This window comes from Oncorhynchus mykiss, chromosome 26 (assembly GCF_057628025.1).
Source record: "Oncorhynchus mykiss isolate SJ-2025 chromosome 26, ASM5762802v1, whole genome shotgun sequence".
In the NCBI taxonomy this organism is placed as follows: domain Eukaryota; kingdom Metazoa; phylum Chordata; class Actinopteri; order Salmoniformes; family Salmonidae; genus Oncorhynchus; species Oncorhynchus mykiss.
In genome coordinates this window covers 46604069-46628098 of record NC_143047.1, presented here as the reverse complement: position 1 = coordinate 46628098, position 24030 = coordinate 46604069, and the positions used below count along the sequence as shown (strand labels likewise).

The window sequence follows — 24030 nt, the reverse complement described above, 5'->3', positions numbered from 1 at the left end:
ACTCTTCCAGGTGGTCTCAGGGGGAGTTGGAATAAACACCCTACTCTTCCAGGTGGTCTCAGGGGGAGTTGGAATAAACACCCTACTCTTCCAGGTGGTCTCAGGGGGGAGTTGGACTAAACACCCTACTCTTCCAGGTGGTCTCAGGGGGGAGTTGGAATAAACACCCTACTCTTCCAGGTGGTCTCAGGGGGAGTTGGAATAAACACACCACTCTTCCAGGTGGTCTCAGGGGGAGTTGGAATAAACACCCCACTCTTCCAGGTAGTCTCAGGGGGAGTTGGACTAAACACCCTACTCTTCCAGGTGGTCTCAGGGGGAGTTGGAATAAACACCCTACTCTTCCAGGTGGTCTCAGGGGGAGTTGGAATAAACACCCTACTCTTCCAGGTGGTCTCAGGGGGAGTTGGAATAAACACCCTACTCTTCCAGGTAGTCTCAGGCGGAGTTGGAATAAACACCCTACTCTTCCAGGTAGTCTCAGGCGGAGTTGGAATAAACACCCCACTCTTCCAGGTAGTCTCAGGGGGAGTTGGACTAAACACCCTACTCTTCCAGGTGGTCTCAGGGGGAGTTGGAATAAACACCCTACTCTTCCAGGTAGTCTCAGGCGGAGTTGGAATAAACACCCTACTCTTCCAGGTGGTCTCAGGGGGAGTTGGAATAAACACCCTACTCTTCCAGGTAGTCTCAGGCGAAGTTGGAATAAACACCCTACTCTTCCAGGTAGTCTCAGGCGGAGTTGGAATAAACACCCTACTCTTCCAGGTGGTCTCAGGGGGGAGTTGGAATAAACACCCTACTCTTCCAGGTAGTCTCAGGGGGAGTTGGAATAAACACCCTACTCTTCCAGGTGGTCTCAGGGGGAGTTGGACTAAACACCCTACTCTTCCAGGTGGTCTCAGGTGGAGTTGGAATAAACACCCCACTCTTCCAGGTGGTCTCAGGGGGAGTTGGACTAAACACCCTACTCTTCCAGGTGGTCTCAGGGGGAGTTGGACTAAACACCCTACTCTTCCAGGTGGTCTCAGGGGGAGTTGGAATAAACACCCTACTCTTCCAGGTGGTCTCAGGGGGAGTTGGACTAAACACCCTACTCTTCCAGGTGGTCTCAGGGGGAGTTGGACTAAACACCCTACTCTTCCAGGTGGTCTCAGGGGGAGTTGGAATAAACAAAACATTAATAAAAAAATATCATCAAATTCACACATGTATTAATACACACTTGTACGATGTGTGAAATAGGACAAATATAGATATCCACCAAAATTATTATTAATCATTATGAATTATTATGAATTATTATGAATTATTATAAATTATTATAAATTATTATGAATCATTATGAATTATTATGAATTATTATGAATTATTATGAATTATTATAAATTATTATGAATTATTATGAATCATTATGAATTATTATGAATTATTATGAATTATTATAAATTATTATGAATTATTATAAATTATTCTGAATTATTCTGAATTATTATAAATTATTATAAATTATTATAAATTATTCTAAATTATTATGAATTATTCTGAATTATTATGATTTATTATGAATTATTCTGAATTATTCTGAATTATTCTGAATTATTCTGAATTATTATGAATTATTATGAATTATTATGAATTATTCTGAATTATTATAAATTATTCTGAATTATTCTGAATTATTATGAATTATTATGAATTATTCTGAATTATTATAAATTATTATGAATTATTCTGAATTATTATAAATTATTATGAATTATTCTGAATTATTATAAATTATTATGAATTATTCTGAATTATTATAAATTATTATGAATTATTCTGAATTATTATAAATTATTATAAATTATTATGAATTATTCTTATTATTACATATTCACACCAGAGACGTACCTGCTCACAAAACCCAAAGAAGAAGAACGGTCCGACTCAAGAGTCACGTATCTAGAGAGTTCGAGAGGACATTTTAGGTTTCTGCATTATGATGCGTTTATATGACATGACATTGCATGGCAGCCATGTTAGCTCCCCATGGGCAACATGGACCGATAGCGGTTCACATCATTCTCAGGAATTTTTAACAACGCTATGTACAAGATTTCAAATTCTTGTCGTAAATGGATATACGGAATGCTCAAAGGCACTAACATGACGTCCAAATCGATCCAATCGAACTACTCTCATTCCTAGATGGGACAAACAAAGAACTTCAGACCGAGCCTTTCATCTCAACCTCTAACTGCCTGACCTCTTCTCCCCTCCCCTAGCATTTGCCCCCATCCCGTTTGGAGGGCTGTACCTGCCCCTGGAGGTGCCTCCTAACCTGTGCCACTGCTCCCCCCTGGTCCTAGCTTACGACCAGGCACACTTCTCTGCCCTGGTGTCCATGGAGCAGAAGGACCAGCACCAAGAACAAGGTAAGACAGACGACTGGAAGTTGACTGAGGATGTCCTAATATGTATACCGTACCTCCTAAGGGGACTGAGGATGTCCTAATATGTATACCGTAGCTCCTAAGTTGACTGAGGATGTCCTAATATGTATACCGTAACACCTAAGGGGACTGAGGATGTCCTAATATGTATACCGTAGCGCCTAAGTTGACTGATGATGACCTAATATGTACACCGTAACTCCTAAATTGACTGAGGATGTCCTAATATGTATACCGTAACACCTAATGTGCCTGAGGATGTCCTAATATGTATACCGTAGCGCCTAAGTTGACTGATGATGACCTAATATGTACACCGTAACTCCTAAATTGACTGAGGATGTCCTAATATGTATACCGTAACACCTAATGTGCCTGAGGATGTCCTAATATGTATACCGTAACCCCTAATGTGACTGAGGATGTCCTAATATGTATACCGTAACACCTAATGTGCCTGAGGATGTCCTAATATGTATACCGTAACCCCTAATGTGACTGAGGATGTCCTAATATGTATACCGTAACACCTAATGTGCCTGAGGATGTCCTAATATGTATACCGTAACCCCTAAATTGACTGAGGATGTCCTAATATGTATACCGTAACCCCTAATGTGCCTGAGGATGTACTAAAACGTATACCATGGTTCCATAAGGTGACTAAGGATGTCCTAAATAGTGTACCGGGACTGCTTAGGTAACTGAGGATGTCCGGAAATGTATCCCGTTTACACCAAGGTGTCTGAAGATGTCTTAAAGTGGATTCCTACCAGTGGAGGCTGGTGAGAGGAGCTATAGGAGGACGGGCTCATTGTAATGGCTGGAATGGAATCAATAGAACGCTATCAAACACATCAAACATATGGAAACCATGGAAACCACATGTTTGACTCCGTTCCTTATATGCCATTCCAGCCATTACAATGAGCCCATCCTCCTATAGCTCCTCCCACCAGCCTCCACTGATTCCTACTGCTCAAACCTAATCTCCATGTTATCTAGAGGAAGCAGGTAAACATACAGTCTGTTATGTAGATGAAGCAGGTAGACAGACATACAGTCTGTTATTTAGAGGAAGCAGGTAGACAGACATACAGTCTGTTATCTAGAGGAAGCAGGTAGACAGACATACAGTCTGTTATGTAGATGAAGCAGGTAGACAGACATACAGTCTGTTATGTAGATGAAGCAGGTAGACAGACATACAGTATGTTATCTAGAGGAAGCAGGTAGACAGACATACAGTCTGCTATGTAGATGAAGCAGGTAGCTACAGGGCTGGCTACACTAGAGCGACCCTTTGTGTTAGTCTGCCCTCTGTGGGCCTTTTTTCATCCTGACTGGCTCCTTTCACCCTCCGTCCCTACCTCCCCTCCTTTCACCCTCCCTCCCTACCTCCCCTCCTTTCACCCTCCCTACCTCCCCTCCTTTCACCCTCCCTCCCTACCTCCCCTCCTTTCACCCTCCCTCCCTCCCTCCCCTCCTTTCACCCTCCCTTCCTACTTCCCCTCCTTTCCTCGTCCCTTCCCTTCCTTCATCTCTCCCTCCTTCTCTTCCCTGGGAAGGCACAGGGCTGCATAGACAGACAGCTCACACTAGATAGCCTGGAACACGGCCCAGTTTGGCCTTCCCTTCCTGCTTATGGAGGAGGGTGGGGGGAGAGAGAGAGATAGAGGGAGAGGGAGAGATACTAGAGAGAGAGAGAGACTAGAGAGAGAGAGAGAGAGACTAGAGAGAGAGAGAGAGAGAGATACTAGAGAAAGAGAGACTAGAGAGAGAGAGCGAGACTAGGGAGAGAGAGAGAGAGAGAGAGAGACTAGAGAGAGAGAGAGAGAGAGAGACTGGGGAGAGAGAGAGAGAGAGATTAGAGAGAGAGCGAGACTAGGGAGAGAGAGAGAGAGAGACTAGAGAGACCAGAGAGAGAGCGAGACTAGGGAGAGAGAGAGAGACTAGAGAGAGAGAGAGAGAGACTAGAGAGAGAGAGGGAGACTAGAGAGAGAGAGACTAGAGAGAGAGAGAGAGACTAGAGAGAGAGAGAGACTAGAGAGAGGGAGACTAGAGAGAGAGAGAGAGACAGAGACTCCTTTTTTCTCTCTCCCTTATAATAACAATCTGACTCTTTGTCCTTCCCATCATTGCTGGTTTTCTATGCTTGTTTTATTGCTGTGGTTTACCAAATATGACTAAAGCCAGTCTATGTAAACAGCTGCAGTTATTTAAAACTATTTTTAGATTTACATATTATTTTAACATTTCCTGCTTTACACTAAGTTGACCCAATCAACATTTCCACTGCCTTCCACTGAAATGAACGAGGCCATTTTATCTTAAAGCCAACTATTTCATTCAACACTCTAGCTGACTAATGACTGCTAGCTTAACGGATGGAATGAAGTGTGAAACGTACCAAAAACGTGAACATACATGTATCATCATTAACGACAGTATTAGTAATTCGTCTTCTCGGTTGAATCCCTTATCTGTGCCATTGTGTTTTGGTAGTGGGGCGTAATACACATAATTACCACCAGAGGGCAGCGCTGACTAAATGAAAGAAGCCATTGTGCTTTGGTAGTGGGGTGTAATACACATAATCGCCACTAGATGGCAGCGCTGACTAAATGAAAGGAGCCATATGTGCAGCTGGTGAGGGAGGGACTTACAGCGCTGTTTAACACAGACAGTAATGCTCTTTTCTTTTTGTTCCAGTCCAACACTAACACACCTGATTCAACCAATCAGCTCATCATCAAACCCTCATTTAGTTGAATCCCTGTTGTGATGGAACGAACATGTTCTGTCCCGTGGGGCCCCCACCAAGGGCTCCCGTCCGAATATCGCTGCTATTTTTAATTTAAACTTTGTTTAACTAACAAAGTCGATTTTATACATTTATTTTTAACTAGGCAAGTTAGTTAAGACCAAATTCTTATTTAATGTACAATGACGGCCTACCCTTGCTATTTAGTTGCCCTTGGACCCTGTCGATGTGTTCTGAGATGAGTTCCTGACGTTTCTTTTAGACAAAGGGTTGTAAAGGCAGCCAGCTATGGAATCACACAGCCGTACTGCCTTACAGGTGGTCTAAAGGCTTGTTCTGACTGCTGCTGCGTTTGATAACCACCATTCTGTGTCAAACTACTGTATTCATACTGTATCCATGGGTCTATTATCTCTCTCGTAGAAATATAGGGTCTCTATCTCTTTTCGACCACCATTTTGTGTCAAACTGCTGGTTTCATAAGCTATCTGGATACCTGTTGTCTCTATTCTCCCATTTAGCACAATCAAATGGGAAGATCTGTGTTGTTCAGTGTTCCTTGATAGCTGTAGTGTTTGTGACCTTCGTGTCCCAGACAGGTTTCTACCAGTCTCTGTTTACTATAGAGAGGAACACAGCACACCACCACACGTTGAGGCTAGCTAGACCAGACACACTGACGGTTCATGGTTGAGTCCCAGACGACACCCTAAACCCTTGCACAGTGCACTACTTTTGACCAGAGCGCGTAGTCCCAAATAGAACCCCCGTTCTCTTTGTAGCGCACTACCGTGGTCAAAAGTAGTGCACTATATAAGGGCGTAGGGTGCCATTTGGGGCACAGACCCAATGCTACCCTGTTTGTATCTGGTTGTCCTGTTCTCGTTTGGAACTCTGATAAACATTCTAGAACACTGTTCCAGAACTACTACTGGCTTCATTGTGATGTCATGCCATGTTCCAGTCAGAAGCTCCTCTGCCTACAGTATCTACAAATACACAAGGTGCAATTTCAATCAATTAGCCCATGTGTCAGGTAACATTTCTACATTACCAGGTGAGGTAATTGGTCATCAAATGATGTGCCCAGGGGCCTTGACCTTGATTTTTAGGGCCAGTAACCGAAAGGTTACTCGATCGAATCCCTGAGCTGACAAGGTAAAAATCTGTCGTTCTGCCCCTGAACAAGGCAGTTAACCCACTGGGGGGGTGCTAAAGTGTTGAAGCACGTGAGGTGGGTAGGCCCCGCCACTAAATCTTGCTTAGGAACCCCCGAAAGGCTAGAGGAGCTTCTGGTTGTACTCTGTGCAAATTGTTGTCAGGAGCAGGGAGGGAGTTATTCAGGGAGAGGATGAGGGAGGGAGGGTTCAGGGTTCATTAAGTGAGTGGGAGGAATTTTTTTGGGGGGAAGGGTTGAGGAAGGGGCCGATGGGTTGTTCTAGGACAGACGCTGAGGTTATTGTCAACAGAAGAGCTGTAAACACTTTTCCAGTTCCCTGAACTGTCTGAACAGAAAGAGGAACAGGGGCAGGACAGCACGTTCAGTAATCTGTACTCTGGGCGCATCCCAAGTGGCACCTTAATCCTTATAGCGCTAGTCCCTATAAAGGGCTCATTTTGGAAGTAGTGCTCTATATAGGGCTCATGTTGAAAGTAGTGCACTATGTAGGGCTCGTGTTGAAAGTAGTGCTCTTTATAGGGCTCATGTTGAAAGTAGTGCACTATATGGGGCTCATGTTGAAAGTAGTGCACTATATAGGGCTCATGTTGAAAGTAGTGCTCTATATAGGGCTCATGTTGAAAGTAGTGCTCTATGTAGGGCTCATGTTGAAAGTAGTGCTCTATATAGGGCTCATGTTGAAAGTAGTGCACTATATAGGGCTCATGTTGAAAGTAGTGCACTGTATAGGGCTAAATAGGGCTCATGTTGACAGTAGTGCTCTATATAGGGCTCATGTTGGAAGTTGTGCACTATATAGGGCTCATGTTGAAAGTAGTGCTCTATATAGGGCTCATGTTGAAAGTAGTGCTCTATGTAGGGGTTATGTTGAAAGTAGTGCACTATAGAGGGCTCATGTTGAAAGTAGTGCTCTTATGTAAGGCTCATGTTGAAAGTAGTGCACTATATAGGGCTCATGTTGAAAGTAGTGCACTATATAGGTCTCATGTTGAAAGTAGTGCTCTATAGAGGGAATAGAGTTCCATTTGGTCCTCTATCTACTCTGTACAGTTAACAGCTGTTGTTGTGTGTTGGGGGCCTAATACTGATCATAGTGATACCATCCATACCAGCTGTGAACCCTGTGTGAACCACGTCTTTACACTGATATGCATAGAGAGCAACAGGTGTGCATGTGCACGTGCACGCACTCTCACTGACTCTGACCAGAGAGGGAGAGAGAAAGAGAGAGACAGAGAGGGAGAGAGAGAGAGAGAGAGACAGAGAGGGAGAGAGAAAGAGACAGAGAGGGAGAGAGAGAGAGAGAGACAGAGAGGGAGAGAGAAAGAGAGAGACAGAGAGGGAGAGAGAGAGAGAGAGACAGAGGGAAAGAGAGAGACAGAGAGAGACAGAGAGACAGAGAGGGAGAAAGAAAGAGAGAAGGAGAGAGACAGGGAGAGAGAGAGAGACAGAGAGGGAGAAAGAAAGAGAGCGGGAGAGAGGGAGAGAGACAGGGAGAGAGAGAGAGAGCGAGAGAGAGAGAGAGAGGGGAAAGAGAGAGAGAGAGAGAAGGAGGAGGGAGAAGGAAGACAGAAAGAGAAGTAGGGTATGAGAAGGAAGACAGAAAGAGAGGTAGGGTATGAGAAGGAAGACAGAAAGAGAGGTAGGGTATGAGAAGGAAGACAGACAGAGAGGTAGGGTATGAGAAGGAAGACAGACAGAGAGGTAGGGTATGAGAAGGAAGACAGACAGAGAGGTAGGGTATGAGAAGGAAGACAGAAAGAGAGGTAGGGTATGAGAAGGAAGACAGAAAGAGAGGTAGGGTATGAGAAGGAAGACAGAAAGAGAGGTAGGGTATGAGAAGGAAGACAGAAAGAGAGGTAGGGTATGAGAAGGAAGACAGAGAGGTAGGGTATGAGAAGGAAGACAGACAGAGAGGTAGGGTATGAGAAGGAAGACAGACAGGGAGGTAGGGTATGAGAAGGAAGACAGACAGAGAGGTAGGGTATGAGAAGGAAGACAGACAGAGAGGTAGGGTATGAGAAGGAAGACAGACAGAGAGGTAGGGTATGAGAAGGAAGACAGACAGAGAGGTAGGGTATGAGAAGGAAGACAGACAGAGAGGTAGGGTATGAGAAGGAATACAGAAAGAGAGGTAGGGTATGAGAAGGAAGACAGAAAGAGAGGTAGGGTATGAGAAGGAAGACAGACAGAGAGGTAGGGTATGAGAAGGAAGACAGACAGAGAGGTAGGGTATGAGAAGGAAGACAGACAGAGAGGTAGGGTATGAGAAGGAAGACAGACAGAGAGGTAGGGTATGAGAAGGAAGACAGACAGAGAGGTAGGGTATGAGAAGGAAGACAGACAGAGAGGTAGGGTATGAGAAGGAAGACAGACAGAGAGGTAGGGTATGAGAAGGAAGACAGACAGAGAGGTAGGGTATGAGAAGGAAGACAGAAAGAGAGGTAGGGTATGAGAAGGAAGACAGAGAGAGAGGTAGGGTATGAGAAGGAAGACAGACAGAGAGGTAGGGTATGAGAAGGAAGACATAGAGAGAGGTAGGGTATGAGAAGGAAGACAGAGAGAGAGGTAGGGTATGAGAAGGAAGACAGAGAGAGAGGTAGGGTATGAGAGGTTGTAACTATCTGAGTCACATTGCAGGCAGGTTGTCATTGACATGGTAAACAGGTGCACACAGCCAGGAACACAGCCTGTTTTGGACCTGGGTTCAAATACTATTCAACATCTTTCACTTACTTTGAAGTGTTTGCTTGGAGTGCCGATGGGTGGGGTTTGTACTTTTGCGATAATGACACAGGGTTTAGTGCCACAGGCAAGCTCAATCAAGCATTACAAAAAACGGTATTTGAAATTATTACGAACAATGTTTGAATCCAGGCGTGCTGCCTGCCTGCGTTGCGTGCCTGGCTGGCTGCCTGCGTGACTGGTTGACCTGAGAGGTGAGGTTAGGCCGTAACTCTGTCAGAGGGTTATTATGACTAGACTTGTTCAGACGGGTGTACAGTGTATCACTCCAGACTAGAGAGGAGAGTTGAGTTGATGATACACGTGTTGTTGAGACTCATGTACCAAAAGGGAAACAGTGACCTTGTGTGACATGTGGTCGTCGGCCATTTTGACAGTACAGTACAGTTGAGTTTTTAAGGTACACATTTCTCCATCATAGAAGACGATGGCAAGGCTATTTGTGGTTCTCTTCAAAAGAAGAGAGAACATCTTGGCTGATTTGTTTTACAGTATAAAGGTATTGACATTTCAGTCATTATGGCTTCCGTCAGTCAGTACACCACATGTAGGTTTTTGACAGATCAAACACTTAATTTAGTCTTCATTACCCAGGGGTGTAATTTAGTCTTCATTACCCAGGGGTGTATTTAGTCTTCATTACCCAGGGGTGTATTTAGTCTTCATTACCCAGGGGTGTATTTAGTCTTCATTACCCAAGGGTGTATTTAGTCTTCATTACCCAGGGGTGTAATTTAGTCTTCATTACCCAGGGGTGTATTTAGGCTTCATTACCCAGGGGTGTATTTAGTCTACATTACCCAGGGGTGTATTTAGTCTACATTACCCAGGGGTGTATTTAGTCTTAATTACCCAGGGGTATATTTAGTCTTAATTACCCAGGGGTGTATATAGTCTTCATTACCCAGGGGTGTATATAGTCTTCATTACCCAGGGGTGTATTTAGTCTTCATTACCCAGGGGTGTAATTAGTCTTCATTACCCAGGGGTGTATTTAGTCACAGTAGCTGTCATTTTCATCCATTGACATTTCAGTCATTATGGCTTCCGTCAGTCAGTACACCACATGTAGGTTTTTGACAGATCAAACACGTCATTTAGTCTTCATTACCCAGGGGTAAATGTAGTCTTAATTACCCAGGGGTGTATTTAGTCCTCATTACCCAGGGGTATATTTAGTCTTCATTACCCAGGGGTATATTTAGTCTTAATTACCCGGGGGTGTACTTAGTCTTCATTACCCAGGGGTGTATTTAGTCTACATTACCCAGGGGTGTATTTAGTCTTAATTACCCAGGGGTATATTTAGTCTTAATTACCCAGGGGTGTATTTAGTCTTAATTACCCAGGGGTATATTTAGTCTACATTACCCAGGGGTGTATTTAGTCTACATTACCCAGGGGTGTATTTAGTCTTAATTACCCAGGGGTATATTTAATCTTAATTACCCAGGGGTGTATATAGTCTTCATTACCCAGGGGTGTATATAGTCTTCATTACCCAGGGGTATATTTAGTCTTCATTACCCAGGGGTGTATATAGTCTTCATTACCCAGGGGTGTATATAGTCTTCATTACCCTGGAGTGTATATAGTCTTCATTACCCAGGGGTGTATATAGTCTTCATTACCCAGGGGTATATTTAGTCTTCATTACCCAGGGGTGTATATAGTCTTCATTACCCAGGGGTATATTTAGTCCTCATTACCCAGGGGTGTAATTAGTCTTCATTACCCAGGGGTGTATATAGTCTTCATTACCCAGGGGTGTATATAGTCTTCATTACCCAGGGGTATATTTAGTCTTCATTACCCAGGGGTGTATATAGTCTTCATTACCCAGGGGTGTATTTAGTCACAGTAGCTGTCATTTTCATGTGGTGTTTTCTGTCTTTTCGGTCAGTCTTGTGATAGATTACATAAATTCCTTGAAAGATACCCAAAGTTCTGGTAGTTTACTGGTCCATGTTGAAAGTTTCCAGTAATTTACCCTCCCTTTGCAACGCTAATTATGTCTGACAGTACATTGTCTCAATGCAGAGAGATGTAATTTATCTGATAGTACATTGTCTCAATGCAGAGAGATGTAATTTATCTGATAGTACATTGTCTCAATGCAGAGAGATGTAATTTATCTGATAGTACATTGTCTCAATGCAGAGAGATGTAATTTATCTGATAGTACATTGTCTCAATCAGTCTGTGGTGTAAAGTCATTCATCGTGTCTCAGGCTTGAGGCTGATCAAACTGTGCGACAAACTTTCTGTGAAAGGAAAGACAGAACGGCGTCACACTGCAACACACACACACACACACACACACACACACACACACACACGCAAACACACACAAACACACAGAAAGACAGAACAGTCTCACTGAAGACCTGTGGGAGAAACCCTCAAGACCACAGCACAACACAGCTGTACTTGATCAGAGTTACGCACACACTACTTACGTAAACACTCCCACACACACACACACAGGATACTGCATTCCTCTCCACATTCTGAGAGTTAACAGCTAAATCTTTTTTTGGCAAAAGCCCTGAACGTCAGAAGCTCGCTGACTGTCTGACAGACACTTTTACAGCACGGCCTGTCCTCTGTCTCAACAACCTTTGGAAAGAAAATTGTGATAAATAAAATAACAAGTGTGCGTTATAATACAAAATTCTTGCAACCAATAGAATGTTATTTACATGGGTGATTCAGGCTCTCCTCAGCTCTGCTGATTTTGCTGCGAAGAGTCTGAATCATTCGATTTCTTTGTTTTAATACTGTCCATATGTAGCTGGTTTCTGGTCGCAGGTTCAGGAATGGCTGAAGATTTGTAACATTTACCCGGAGCTAACTCTGCGGACGGCACTCCTGGGTGATCTGAAACCTCATAGTCAATCCATCTATAATGCTTTTAGTAAAAAAATATGTTTTTTTTAGGGCCTCCCGGGTGGCGCAGTGGTTAAGGGCGCTGTATACTGCAGCGCCAGCTGTGCCACCAGAGACTCTGGGTTCGCGCCCAGGCTCTGTCGTAACCGGCCGCGACCGGGAGGTCCGTGGGGCGACGCACAATTGGCCTAGCATCGTCCGGGTTAGGGAGGGGTTGGCCGGTAGGGATATCCTTGACTCATCGCGCACCAGCGACCCCTGTGGCGGGCCGGGCGCAGTGTGCGCTAGCCAGTTGCACGGTGTTTCCTCTGACACATTGGTGCGGCTGGCTTCCGGGTTGGATGCGCGCTGTGTTGAGAAGCAGTGCGGCTTGGTTGGGTTGTGTATCGGAGGACGCATGACTTTCAACCTTCGTCTCTCCTGAGCCCGTACGGGAGTTGTAGCGATGACACAAGATAGATACTAAAAAACATTTGGATACCACCAAATTGGGGCAAAAAAGGGGTAAAAAAAAATATATATATATGGGGGATTATAGATGATAGAAGCTACAATCTATTTGCACTATTAAAGCTGATCCGCCCTCTAACAAAGAGAGAGGGAGAGAGAGAGAGAGAGACAGAGAGAGAGAAAAACAGAGAGAGAGACAGAGAGAGAGAGAGAGACAGAGAGAGACAGAGAGAGAGAGAGAAAGGCATCAGACCCTCGTGACAGAGACTCATCTATCTCTCTCTAGACAGTGTTATTATGGTGTGTGAACATCCACCCACACAACACACTCCCTGTAATGTCAGTGTCGGTGCTTCTCAGCAACATCCGTTGTTTTACATGTTGGCCTGAAGAAGAAAATAAAAAAAAGGCCCTCTTGGCATCAAAAGTGTCACGTGGAAGATGATACCAGTATAAGGATCAAAGTTTTACGCAGTGGCACAACAGAGCTCATCAAACCATGACTTTATGAGCTGGGGTTTACTGTGATTAATGGGTCTGTGTCAACTTTCAAACCCAAATTGTCCTTCTGGTCAATAGAGGCTCTGCTTATCCTACCTAGGCTGTGTGGTTACCTGTCTGTGTGCTGTGTGGTTACCTGTCTGTGTGTTTACCTGTCTGTGTGGTTACCTGGCTGTGTGGTTACCTGGCTGTGTGCTGTGTGGTTACCTGGCTGTGTGCTGTGTGGTTACCTGGCTGTGTAGTTACCAGGCTGTGTGGTTACTTGGCTGTGTGGTTACCTGGCTGTGTGGTTACCTGTCTGTGTGCTGTGTGGTTACCTGGCTGTGTGCTGTGTGGTTACCTGTCTGTGTGCTGTGTGGTTACCTGGCTGTGTGCTGTGTGGTTACCTGGCTGTGTGGTTACCTGGCTGTGTGGTTACCTGGCTGTGTGGTTACCTGGCTGTGTGTTGTGTGGTTACCTGGCTGTGTGGTTACCTGGCTGTGTGTTGTGTGGTTACCTGGCTGTGTGGTTACCTGGCTGTGTACTCTGTGGTTACCTGTCTGTGTGCTGTGTGGTTACCTGTCTGTGTGCTGTGTGGTTACCTGGCTGTGTGGTTACCTGGCTCTGTGGTTACCTGTCTGTGTGCTGTGTGGTTACCTGGCTGTGTGGTTACCTGTCTGTGTGCTGTATGGTTACCTGGCTGTGTGGTTACCTGTCTGTGTGCTGTGTGGTTACCTGTCTGTGTGCTCTGTGGTTACCTGTCTGTGTGCTGTGTGGTTACCTGGCTGTGTGGTTACCTGGCTGTGTGTTTGTACCCCTGCTTATCTGATCTGACCATAATGACGTGTGATCTGTGTTTTCCAGCTGTGATCCCGCTGACCGACTCAGAACACAAGCTGCTATCTCTCCACTTCGCTACGGACCCTGGGAAGGACTGGGAGTGGAGCCGAGACCACAACGACAACATCAAGCTAGCCAAGTGAGTTAGGTACAACAAACGACAAACAGGTGGTGGTGGTGGAGGGGGTCATAGGGGTGGAGGGGGTAGTAGAGGGGTGGAGGGGGTAGTAGAGGGGTGGAGGGGGTCATAGGGGTGGAGGGGGTAGTAGAGGGGTGGAGGGGGTAGTAGAGGGGTGGAGGGGGTCATAGGGGTGGAGGCGGTAGTAGGGGTGGAGGGGGTAGTATGGGTGGAGGGGGTAGTAGAGGTGGAGGGGGTAGTAGAGGGGTGGAGGGGGTAGTAGGGGTGGAGGGGGTAGTAGAGGTGGAGGGGTGGAGGGGGTAGTAGAGGTGGAGGGGGTAGTAGAGGTGGAGGGGTGGAGGGGGTAGTAGGGGTGGAGGGTGTAGTAGAGGTGGAAGTAGGGGTGGAGAGGGTAGTAGGGGTGGAGGGGTAGTACGGGTGGAGGGGGTAGTAGAGGTGGAGGGGTGGAGGGGGTAGTAGGGGTGGAGGGTGTAGTAGAGGTGGAAGTAGGGGTGGAGAGGGTAGTAGGGGTGGAGGGGTAGTACGGGTGGAGGGGGTAGTAGAGGTGGAGAGGTAGTAGAGGGGTGGAGGGGGTAGTAGGGGTGGAGGGGTAGTAAAGGGGTGGAGGGGGTAGTATGGGTGGAGGGGGTAGTAGAGGTGGAGGAGGTAGTAGGGGTGGAGGGGGTAGTAGGGGTGGAGGGGGTAGGATGGGTGGAGGGGGTAGTAGAGGTGGAGGGGGTAGTAAGGGTGGAGGGGGTAGTAGAGGGGGTAGAAGAGGTGGAGGGGGTAGTAGGGGTGGAGGGGGTAGTAGAGGTGGAGGGGTGGAGGGGGTAGTAGAGGTGGAGGGGGTAGTAGAGGTGGAGGGGTGGAGGGGGTAGTAGGGGTGGAGGGTGTAGTAGAGGTGGAAGTAGGGGTGGAGGGGGTAGTAGGGGTGGAGGGGGTAGTAGAGGGGTGGAGGGGGTAGTACGGGTGGAGGGGGTAGTAGAGGTGGAGAGGTAGTAGAGGGGTGGAGGGGATAGTACGGGTGGAGGGGGTAGTAGGGGTGGAGAGGTAGTAGAGGGGTGGAGAGGTAGTAAGGGTGGAGGGGGTAGTAGGGGTGGAGGGGGTATTACGGAAAGGAGGAGAGGAGATCCCCCTCTAATCATAGAAAGGAGGAGGAGATCCCCCTCTAATCATAGAAAGGAGGAGAGGAGATCCCCCTCTAATCATAGAAAGGAGGAGAGGAGATCCCCCTCTAATCATAGAAAGGAGGAGAGGAGATCCCCCTCTAATCATAGAAAGGATTTCTGTCATGGAGCACTGTCTGTCTGTCATGAAGCACTGTCTGTCTGTCATGAAGCACTGTCTGTCTGTCTATTTGTCTGTCTGTCACGAAGCGGTGTCTGTCTGTCATGAAGCACTGTCTGTCTGTCTGTCTGTCATGAAGCACTGTCTGTCTGTCTGTCTGTCTGTCTGCCATGGACCACTGTCTGTCTGTATATTTGTCTGTCTGTCACGAAGCAGTGTCTGTCTGTCATGAAGCACTGTCTGGCTGTCTGTCTGTCTGTCATTGAGCACTGTCTGTCTGTCTGTCATGAAGCACTGTCTGTCTGTCATGGAGCACTGTCTGTCTCTCTATTTGTCTGTCTGTCACGAAGCAGTGTCTGTCTGTCATGAAGCACTGTCTGGCTGTCTGTCTGTCTGTCATGAAGCACTGTCTGTCTGTCATGAAGCACTGTCTGTCTGTCTGTCTGTCTGTCTGTCTGTCTGTCTGTCATGTAGCAGTGTTTGTCTGTTAGAATGAGAGAAAGAGACAGGATACTAGGTTGATGAGATCATTTCTGAGACATGTGTGATTTGGTGAGTTTAAAAACCACTAATTTGTGAGACTTACATTGAATCATTTCCCACTGGGAATTTGGGTTCCTTAGAGAAGAAAACTCCCCATTAATTGTGTACATATGTGAAGTCACACAAAGTCTAAGATTGAATGTGATTGTGAAGTTAGACCCTCTGAAGGTGATTGTGAGGATAGACCCTCTGAAGGTGATTGTGAAGTTACAGACTCTGAAGGTGATTGTGAAGTTACAGACTCTGAAGGTGATTGTGAAGTTAGACCCTCTGAAGGTGTTTGTGAAGTTACAGACTGAAGGTGATTGTGAAGTTTGACCCTCTGAAGGTGATTGTGAAGTTAGACCCTCTGAAGGTGATTGTGAAGTTACAGACTCTGAAGGTGATTGTGAAGTTTGACCCTCTGAAGGTGATTGTGAAGTTAGACCCTCTGAAGGTGATTGTGAAGTTACAGACTCTGAAGGTGATTGTGAAGTTTGACCCTCTGAAGGTGATTGTGAAGTTACAGACTCTGAAGGTGATTGTGAAGTTACAGACTCTGAAGGTGATTGTGAAGTTTGACCCTCTGAAGGTGATTGTGAAGTTAGACCCTCTGAAGGTGATTGTGAAGTTAGGCCCTCTGAAGGTGTTTGTGAAGTTAGACCCTCTGAAGGTGATTGTGAAGTTACAGACTCTGAAGGTGATTGTGAAGTTTGACCCTCTGAAGGTGATTGTGAAGTTAAACCCTCTGAAGGTGATTGTGAAGTTAGACCCTCTGAAGGTGTTTGTGAAGTTACAGACTCTGAAGGTGTTTGTGAAGTTAAACCCTCTGAAGGTGTTTGTGAAGTTACAGACTCTGAAGGTGATTGTGAAGTTAGACCCTCTGAAGGTGATTGTGAAGTTAGACCCTCTGAAGGTGTTTGTGAAGTTACAGACTCTGAAGGTGATTGTGAAGTTAGACCCTCTGAAGGTGATTGTGAAGTTACAGACCCTGAAGGTGATTGTGAAGTTAGACCCTCTGAAGGTGTTGGTGAATTTACAGACTCTGAAGGTGTTTGTGAAGTTAGAGCCTCTGTCTTTTTTGCTATTTACTTTTCTATCTAAAAGACAGTCTTAAGATTTTAAAAATAAGTTTCTAGTGGAGTTAAAGGCACTACAATGATGCAATGGAGCCTTGCCTCGGTTGCAACTGAGGTCTTTTAAGGTCCTTCTCCCTTGGAGAAGCTGGGTTCTCTGGCAGCAGCTCATTTGACAATATATAAATGACTCTGTCCATTTACTTTGTCAAGTAAGCTTCCAGTGTATTCCACTGCCAGACAAAATAGAACGTTTTTATGGCCCTGGTCAATCAGACAAAACAGGAAGGTGTAGGGGCCCTGGTCAACCAGACAAAACAGGAAGGTGTATGGCCCTGGTCAACCAGACAAAACAGGAAGGTGTATGGCCCTGGTCAATCAGACAAAACAGGAAGGTGTATGGCCCTGGTCGATCAGACAAAACAGGAAGGTGTAGGGCCCTGGTCGATCAGACAAAACAGGAAGGTGTAGGGCCCTGGTCAATCAGGCAAAACAGGACATTTTAGGGCCCTGGTCAATCAGACAAAACTGGACGTTTTAGGGCCCTGGTCAATCAGACAAAACTGGAAGTTTTAGGGCCCTGGACAATCAGGACGTTATAGAGCCCTGGTCAATCAAGTCAGCTAACTGTGCTGCAGGGAACATTGAAAAATATAATTCTTCTTGAATACAAGAATGAATGTTGGGATTCGTGTTCTCAACTAAACATTGTTCCCAGCACTAATCACAAAGAGCCTTATTTTTATTAGAGATTAACTATCCATGGTTTATTATCTATAAAACTTTAACACGTATCACTACAGGCTGTAGTGTTCAATCTTAATTCATTGCTAAATGAACTCAGCAAAAAAAAGAAACCTCCTCTCATTGTCAACTGCGTTTATTTTTCATCACACTTAACATGTGTAAATATTTGTATGAACATAACAAGATTCAACAACTGAGACTAAACAAGTTCCACAGACATGTGACCATGGACTGCACCAGATTTGCCCGTTCTTGCTGTGAGATGTTACCCCACTCTTCCACCAAGGCTCCTGCAAGTTCCCGGACATTTCTGGGGGGGAATGGCCCTAGCCCTCACCTTCCGATCCAACAGGTCCCAGACGTGTTCAATGGGATTGAGATCCGGGCTCTTCGCTGGCCATGGCAGAACACTGACATTCCGGTCTTGCATTAAATCACGCACAGAACGAGCAGCATGGCTGGTGGCATTGTCATGCTGGAGGGTCATGTCAGGATGAGCCTGCAGGAAGGGTACCACATGAGGGAGGAGGATGTCTTCCCTGTAACGCACAGCGTTGAGATTGCCTGCAATGACAACAACCTCAGTCCGATGATGCTGTGACCCACCGCCCCAGACCATGACAGATCCTCCACCTCCAAATCGATCCCGCTCCAGAGTACAGGCCTCGGTGTAACGCTCATTCCTTCAACGATAAACGCGAATCCGACCATCACCCCTGGTGAGACAAACCGCGACTCGTCAGTGAAGAGCACTTTTTGCCAGTCCTGTCTGGTCCAGCGACGGTGGATTTGTGCCCATAGCCGACGTTAATGCCGGTGTTGTCTGGTGAGGACCTGCCTTACAACAGGCCTACAAGCCCTCAGTCCAGCCTCTCTCAGCCTATTGCGGACAGTCTGAGCACTGATGGAGGGATTTGTGCGTTACTGGTGGAACTCGGCAGTTGTTGCTGCCATCCTGCACCTGTCCCGCAGGTGTGATGTTTGGATGTACCGATCCTGTGCAGGTGTTGTTACACGTGGTCTGCCACTGCAAGGACGATCAGCTGTCCGTCCTGTCTCCCTGTAGAGCTGTGTTAGGCGTCTCACAGTACGGACATTGCAATTTATTGCCCTGGTCCACATCTGCAGTCCTCATGCCTCCTTGCAGCATGCCTAAGGCACATTCATGCAGATGAGCAGGAACCCTGGGCATCTTTCTTTTGTCGTTTTTCAGAGTCAGTAGAAAGGCCTCTTTGGTGTCCTAAGTTTTCATAACTGTGACCTTTAATTGCCTACCGTCTGAAAGCTGTTAGTGTCTTGACGACCTTTCCACCGGTCCATTAATTGTTTATGGTTCATTGAACAAGAATGGGAAACAGTGTTTAAACCCTTTGCAAGGAAGATCTGTGAACTTAATTTGGATTTTTACGAATTATCTTTGAAAGACAGAATCCTGAAAACGGGGGACATTTCTTATTTTTTTTGCTGAGTTTGTATTTCTTCAAAAGCGTAGCATTTATAATCCAGATTTACTGTTGCTATCTAATGTTCGTAACCTTTCTCCCTCAGTTTAATCCTGTCTCTGGAAGCCAAACTGAACCTGCTGCATAACTACATGAACGTAACATGGATCAGGATACCAACTGAGACCAGGGTACCTCTCCTCTTTCTCTTCCACATTGATTGGCTAATGCCAGCAAATAATTGTTGTGAATAGATTTGATAGGTTGTTCTGCATCTGTGTTGTACCGCCAGCTCCCCAGCACCTTACTGTCTATGTACAAGGAATAAAGCAAACTACGTTTTGATGTCATAGTCTTGAAATGGAGTAGATTATACAGATTAACATAATTTACTGATGGTGCTTCCTCTCCATCCCTTCTCACCCCTCCCTCCCTCTCTCTCTCTCCAGGCTCCCCTGGCCCAGCCGGAGTCTCCCACGGCGTCCCACGGGGGCGACGACGTCCAGTCTCTAGCCGACTCCATGGACTCCGACCGCGACTCCGTCTGCAGCAACTCCAACGTCAACAACGGCAAGGTCTCCGCGAAGGACAAGGATCCCAAGGAGAAGACGGAGAGGCAGCAACAGGGTAAAGACAAGGACAAGACCAGGACGGACTCTGTGGCCAACAAGCTAGGCAGCTTCAGTAAAACCCTGGGTATCAAGCTGAAGAAGAACATGGGAGGTCTGGGAGGGCTGGTCCACGGAAAGATCAACCGCTCCAACTCTGGAGGCAACGGCCGGAACAACGGAGGAGGAGGGGGGGGCGGCAACGGAGGAGGGGGGGGCGGCAACGGAGGAGGGACAGAGAATAACGTAGACAAGAAGAAGGAGAAAAAGGAAGGAAAAGCCCGGAAGGATGGAGGAGGAGGAGAGAAGGAGGGCCAGTCTGCGAGTACGTCGTTCTCCTCGGACAAGACCACCAGCCCGTCTCCCACCGAGCGTCCCGCAGGCGTGCCCTCTCCTCCTGGGGAACGGGACAGGGACAGGGGGGGTCTCCTGGCCCGGCTGGTGGGGGATAAGGCCCTGTCGGAGCACTGGAAGTACAGCACAGACGTCAAGCTGAGCCTCAACATACTGAGAGCCGCCATGCAGGGCGAGAGGAAGTTCATCTTCGCCGGCCTTCTCCTCACCTCCCATCGCCACCAGTTCCACGAGGAGATGATCTCCTTCTACCTTACCTCTGCTCAGGAGCGCTTCTCTGCCGAGCAGGAGACCAGGAGGAAGGAAGGAGAGAAGAAACCTGCAGCAAACTCTACGACCACGACTACGACGACCAACGGGCCCTCCAACGCCCTGAAGAAACCAGAGCAGGAGAGCGCCCCTCACCGGGAGAGAGAGAGGGAGAAGGAAAGAGAGAGAGAAAAGGAGAGGGAGAGAGAGAGGGAGAGAGAGAGAGAAAGGGAGAGAGAGAGGGAGAGAGAGAGAGAAAGGGAGAGAGAGAGGGAGCGAGACACCCGCACCCCTCCTCCTCCTCCCTCCTGCCCTCCTCCTCCTACTCCCCTTCCCCAGGACTTCATCTCTTCCCCAGCCAGACACCACCAAAGCCATACCCCTCACACCCCCCCACAGATTGCCCTGAAGATGCAGGGCCGCCACAGCCCCTCCCCCAACTCCTCCCCCAGCAACGGTGCTACCAGGAGACCGGGGTCCGTCCCCCCTGTCCCCAGGCCCGTCCCAACTACAGTCCCAGTGTCAGCCCACTACAGCCATACCCCTCCCATCCAGAGGTCCAGTATCATCCACCTGAGAGACGTCAACCTCCAGGCCCTCCAGGCACCCAGCTTCCAGCCGGATGACCCCCAGCCCAGCTACAAGCCTGCTCTGGTGGGCACCCTGAAGACCTGTGCCACTTACCCCCAGCAGAACCGCTCTCTGTCCTCCCAGAGCTACTCTCCAGCCCGCCTGTCTGGGGTCCGTTTGGGCACCGGGGTCAACCACACCCACCCGGGGGTCCCAGGCACCACGGAGCCCTACAACATGCCTGGGGAGCACAAGTCCCATACCTATACCAACGGCTTCAACGCTAGCCACATACAGGACTGTCTGGAGTTCGCCGACGCCGACTTGCCTCAGACCTGGGGGAGCAGTAGGGTCACCAGGACGGGTTCGGGGTCCGACAAGGTCAAAGGTCAGATCGGTAGCGCCGGTGGGGGTTGCCTGGTGTACTGCCTGCAGCAGAGGAGATGCAAGAGGGAGAAGTGCTCCTTCTACGGGCGGCCGGAGACAGATAACTACTGTTCCTACTGCTTCAAGGAGGATCTGAAACACAAGGAGAGGGAGGCCAAGGCCCTCAGTAGGCCTGGGTAGCCCCTGGTAGCGCGCCAGCCAGAGGTGCTGCTACTCTATAGCCTGGTGTACTATCTATCGCACGACAGGTACAGCAAACCCCAGCTGCTGACAACGCAACACAACAGACAGACAGACAGAACTGTGTCCATAGAGAAGGCGATAGAACAGGTTCTACTCAATAGACTGTCTGTGGACGTTGGGACATCCAGACAGACAGACAGACAGACAAACAGACAGACAAACAGACAGACACGCTCAGAGCCAGTTGATCGCCTGCTCTGTTTAAAACATTTGATTCCTGTCACTTCTCCTGTCTCAGTGTACAGCACAGTAGGCTACTGTAAAGGACACAACTACTTGATGACGAGCAGGGTAGATCTCTGTCCACTTAACATCTTTGGCCAGCAGGAATTTAGAACTTTTGTTCGTTAAAAAAAATTGGGTTCAACTTCAATTTTTGGTTCGTTTTATGGAGAAATGTCTTGTGTTTTTGGCCCACAACTTGAAAGGCAAACTAAGATATAATTTCAGACAAATACAGTACACATAAAAATAGCAATTAAATGTTGTTGTGCAGTGGTTCAAAACGTAAACTTAAATCTAACATCTAACTAAAACCGGACTGTTTTGATCTTAAAATCTTCAACCAACTTTAAAAAACAAACTTCTCAAAGCAATACGTTAGTACCTTCAACGTTGTTAATTTTGTTGTTTTTTAATCAATAATTGTCCTAATGGCAACTCACTGTGAACCCTTTCTGTTGTCTAGGCACTCATGTTGGCTTCAGTAGAGAGTTGAAATCCTCTGCTGCAGCTGAAAGACAATAGACAACAACAGGCCGGATATTCAGTCAACTGTAAACAAACCCACACTAAGGAAAATAGCCGTTCCGTGTGGTGAAATTGCACTTTGTAAGTTAAATTTGCCGTGCGCCCTCACATTGATTACCCGGGTATAAACGAAACAACAACAAAATCAAATTGGTTTTAATGAATCGTGCTCCTTGTCACAGCGAGGGCCAGGGATACTGTTTCAGTGCTAGTTTGATTGGTCTGCCTCAAACAAAAATGTTTTATTTAATGTTTTCCTCTGCATTCTACACGTCTTCGATAAACCCGAATGTGTTTTCATCAGCAGTTGATTATCTTGGTTGTTATTTTACAGGTGCTGTGTGGTGTTGCTACCATTAGGTTTTCCCACATTTGAATGTCTTAACTGTCATTACAACGACAAAAGAACATGAAATCTCCTGGCCAAAGATGTTAAATATATAGAGAGAGAGAGAGAACGGCTCTTCGAAACACTCCTGAATTATAATGCAGTTTGGGATCCTTTTTATGTACCTGATTCATGGACTCTCACCATTTAAAAATGTAAAAATATGATTTTTGTATATTCATTTGAGAGTTTTACACAACTTAAATTATTAATTTGCACATTAGATACCAATGTACAGTACATAGCAAAAATGAGGAACAAAATAAGATTAGTATATTGTGTAAAAAACACAAAAAAAATATCAGTTTGTGTGTTTTTTGTGTATAAGAGAATGTGATGACGGGGAATTTACAAGCCAAGGCTTTACAAGTGTTATAGAGAAAAATATTTTTATATGATTTTCACAAAATGCCATGAAGCAATATTTCACTTTTCTTTCTTCTTATGGAAACCGTTTGTCACTTTGGTAAGTTACTTTAAGTACACGGACATTAGGTGGCGGCGGTGGTGGGGGGGGGAGGGGCCGAACGCCAAGCGTCGGTTGGTCGAGGGTTGGACCGACATCATATCAAGGGAAAATGACCTGTCGTATTGTCATGATTGTCTCAATCGATCTGACATTGAAGGGCTGGTTGGTTTTAAAACGGGTTGATAGATCGTCGATATATATATATATATATATATATATACACACACAACATCCTTCAGGCATCACCACATTTACGAGACTCTACGGGCATATGTTACACCCTATCCTGGTTGGTCCACTGGGCTGCGTATTGCCGATAAAACTGTAACACGTAGTTAACCAGACGTTTTAAATGTGAAGAGGGGATATTTCCTACTTCCTGGTTCATCACGAGTCATCGGAAGTCACAGCACGTGATGACGGTGATAACGAATTGTTGTTGTTGTTGTTTTGTTTTTATTCATATGTAAAAGCACAACATATATTAATTAATACTATGTTGTACTTCCACAGTGGGTATCTGTCTGTCCCTACCATGGCATTATGTTGTCCTATAGTTTAAGGGTTAAAAGACATACTGTTGAGATTCAGGTTGCCTGTATTACATAATGTGTCCCAGAGGAGGAGTACTCATCTAGGATCAGGTCCCCCCCCCCCACAGTCCATTCATTATAGTCTTAACAAAGTTGATCCGAGAACAGCACTCCTACTCTGGGAGTCTTAATGAATACGGTCTCTTCACCCAAACAGAACCCATTCATTCAGAGTCCTATGGAATAAACAGTAACGGTTAGAACCCATCCATCCAGAGTCCTATGGAATAAACAGTTATGAACAGTAACGGTTAGAACCCATCCATCCAGAGTCCTATGGAATAAACTGTTATGAACAGTAACGGTTAGAACCCATCCATTCAGAGTCCTATGGAGTGAACAGTAATGGTTAGAACCCATCCATCCAGAGTCCTATGGAATAAACAGTTATGAACAGTAACGGTTAGAACCCATCCATCCAGAGTCCTATGGAATAAACAG

At 46.4% G+C, this 24030-nt stretch overlaps 1 protein-coding gene across 3 annotated transcripts in view; it reads left to right on the top strand.

Annotated features, from left to right (window-relative positions):
• Positions 1 to 22912, top strand: part of otud7a (OTU deubiquitinase 7A) — a 127546-nt gene extending 104634 nt beyond the window's left edge. For all 3 annotated transcript variants that reach the window (XM_090223318.1, XM_090223320.1, XM_090223321.1), the window contains 4 exons: positions 2271 to 2420; positions 13811 to 13925; positions 19085 to 19169; positions 19428 to 22912. In XM_090223318.1, coding sequence (XP_090079444.1) covers positions 2271 to 2420; positions 13811 to 13925; positions 19085 to 19169; positions 19428 to 21326 — 2249 coding nt within the window. In that variant the 3' untranslated portion in view covers positions 21327 to 22912. The remainder of the gene's footprint in view (positions 1 to 2270; positions 2421 to 13810; positions 13926 to 19084; positions 19170 to 19427) is intronic.
• Positions 22913 to 24030: the final 1118 nt, after the last annotated feature.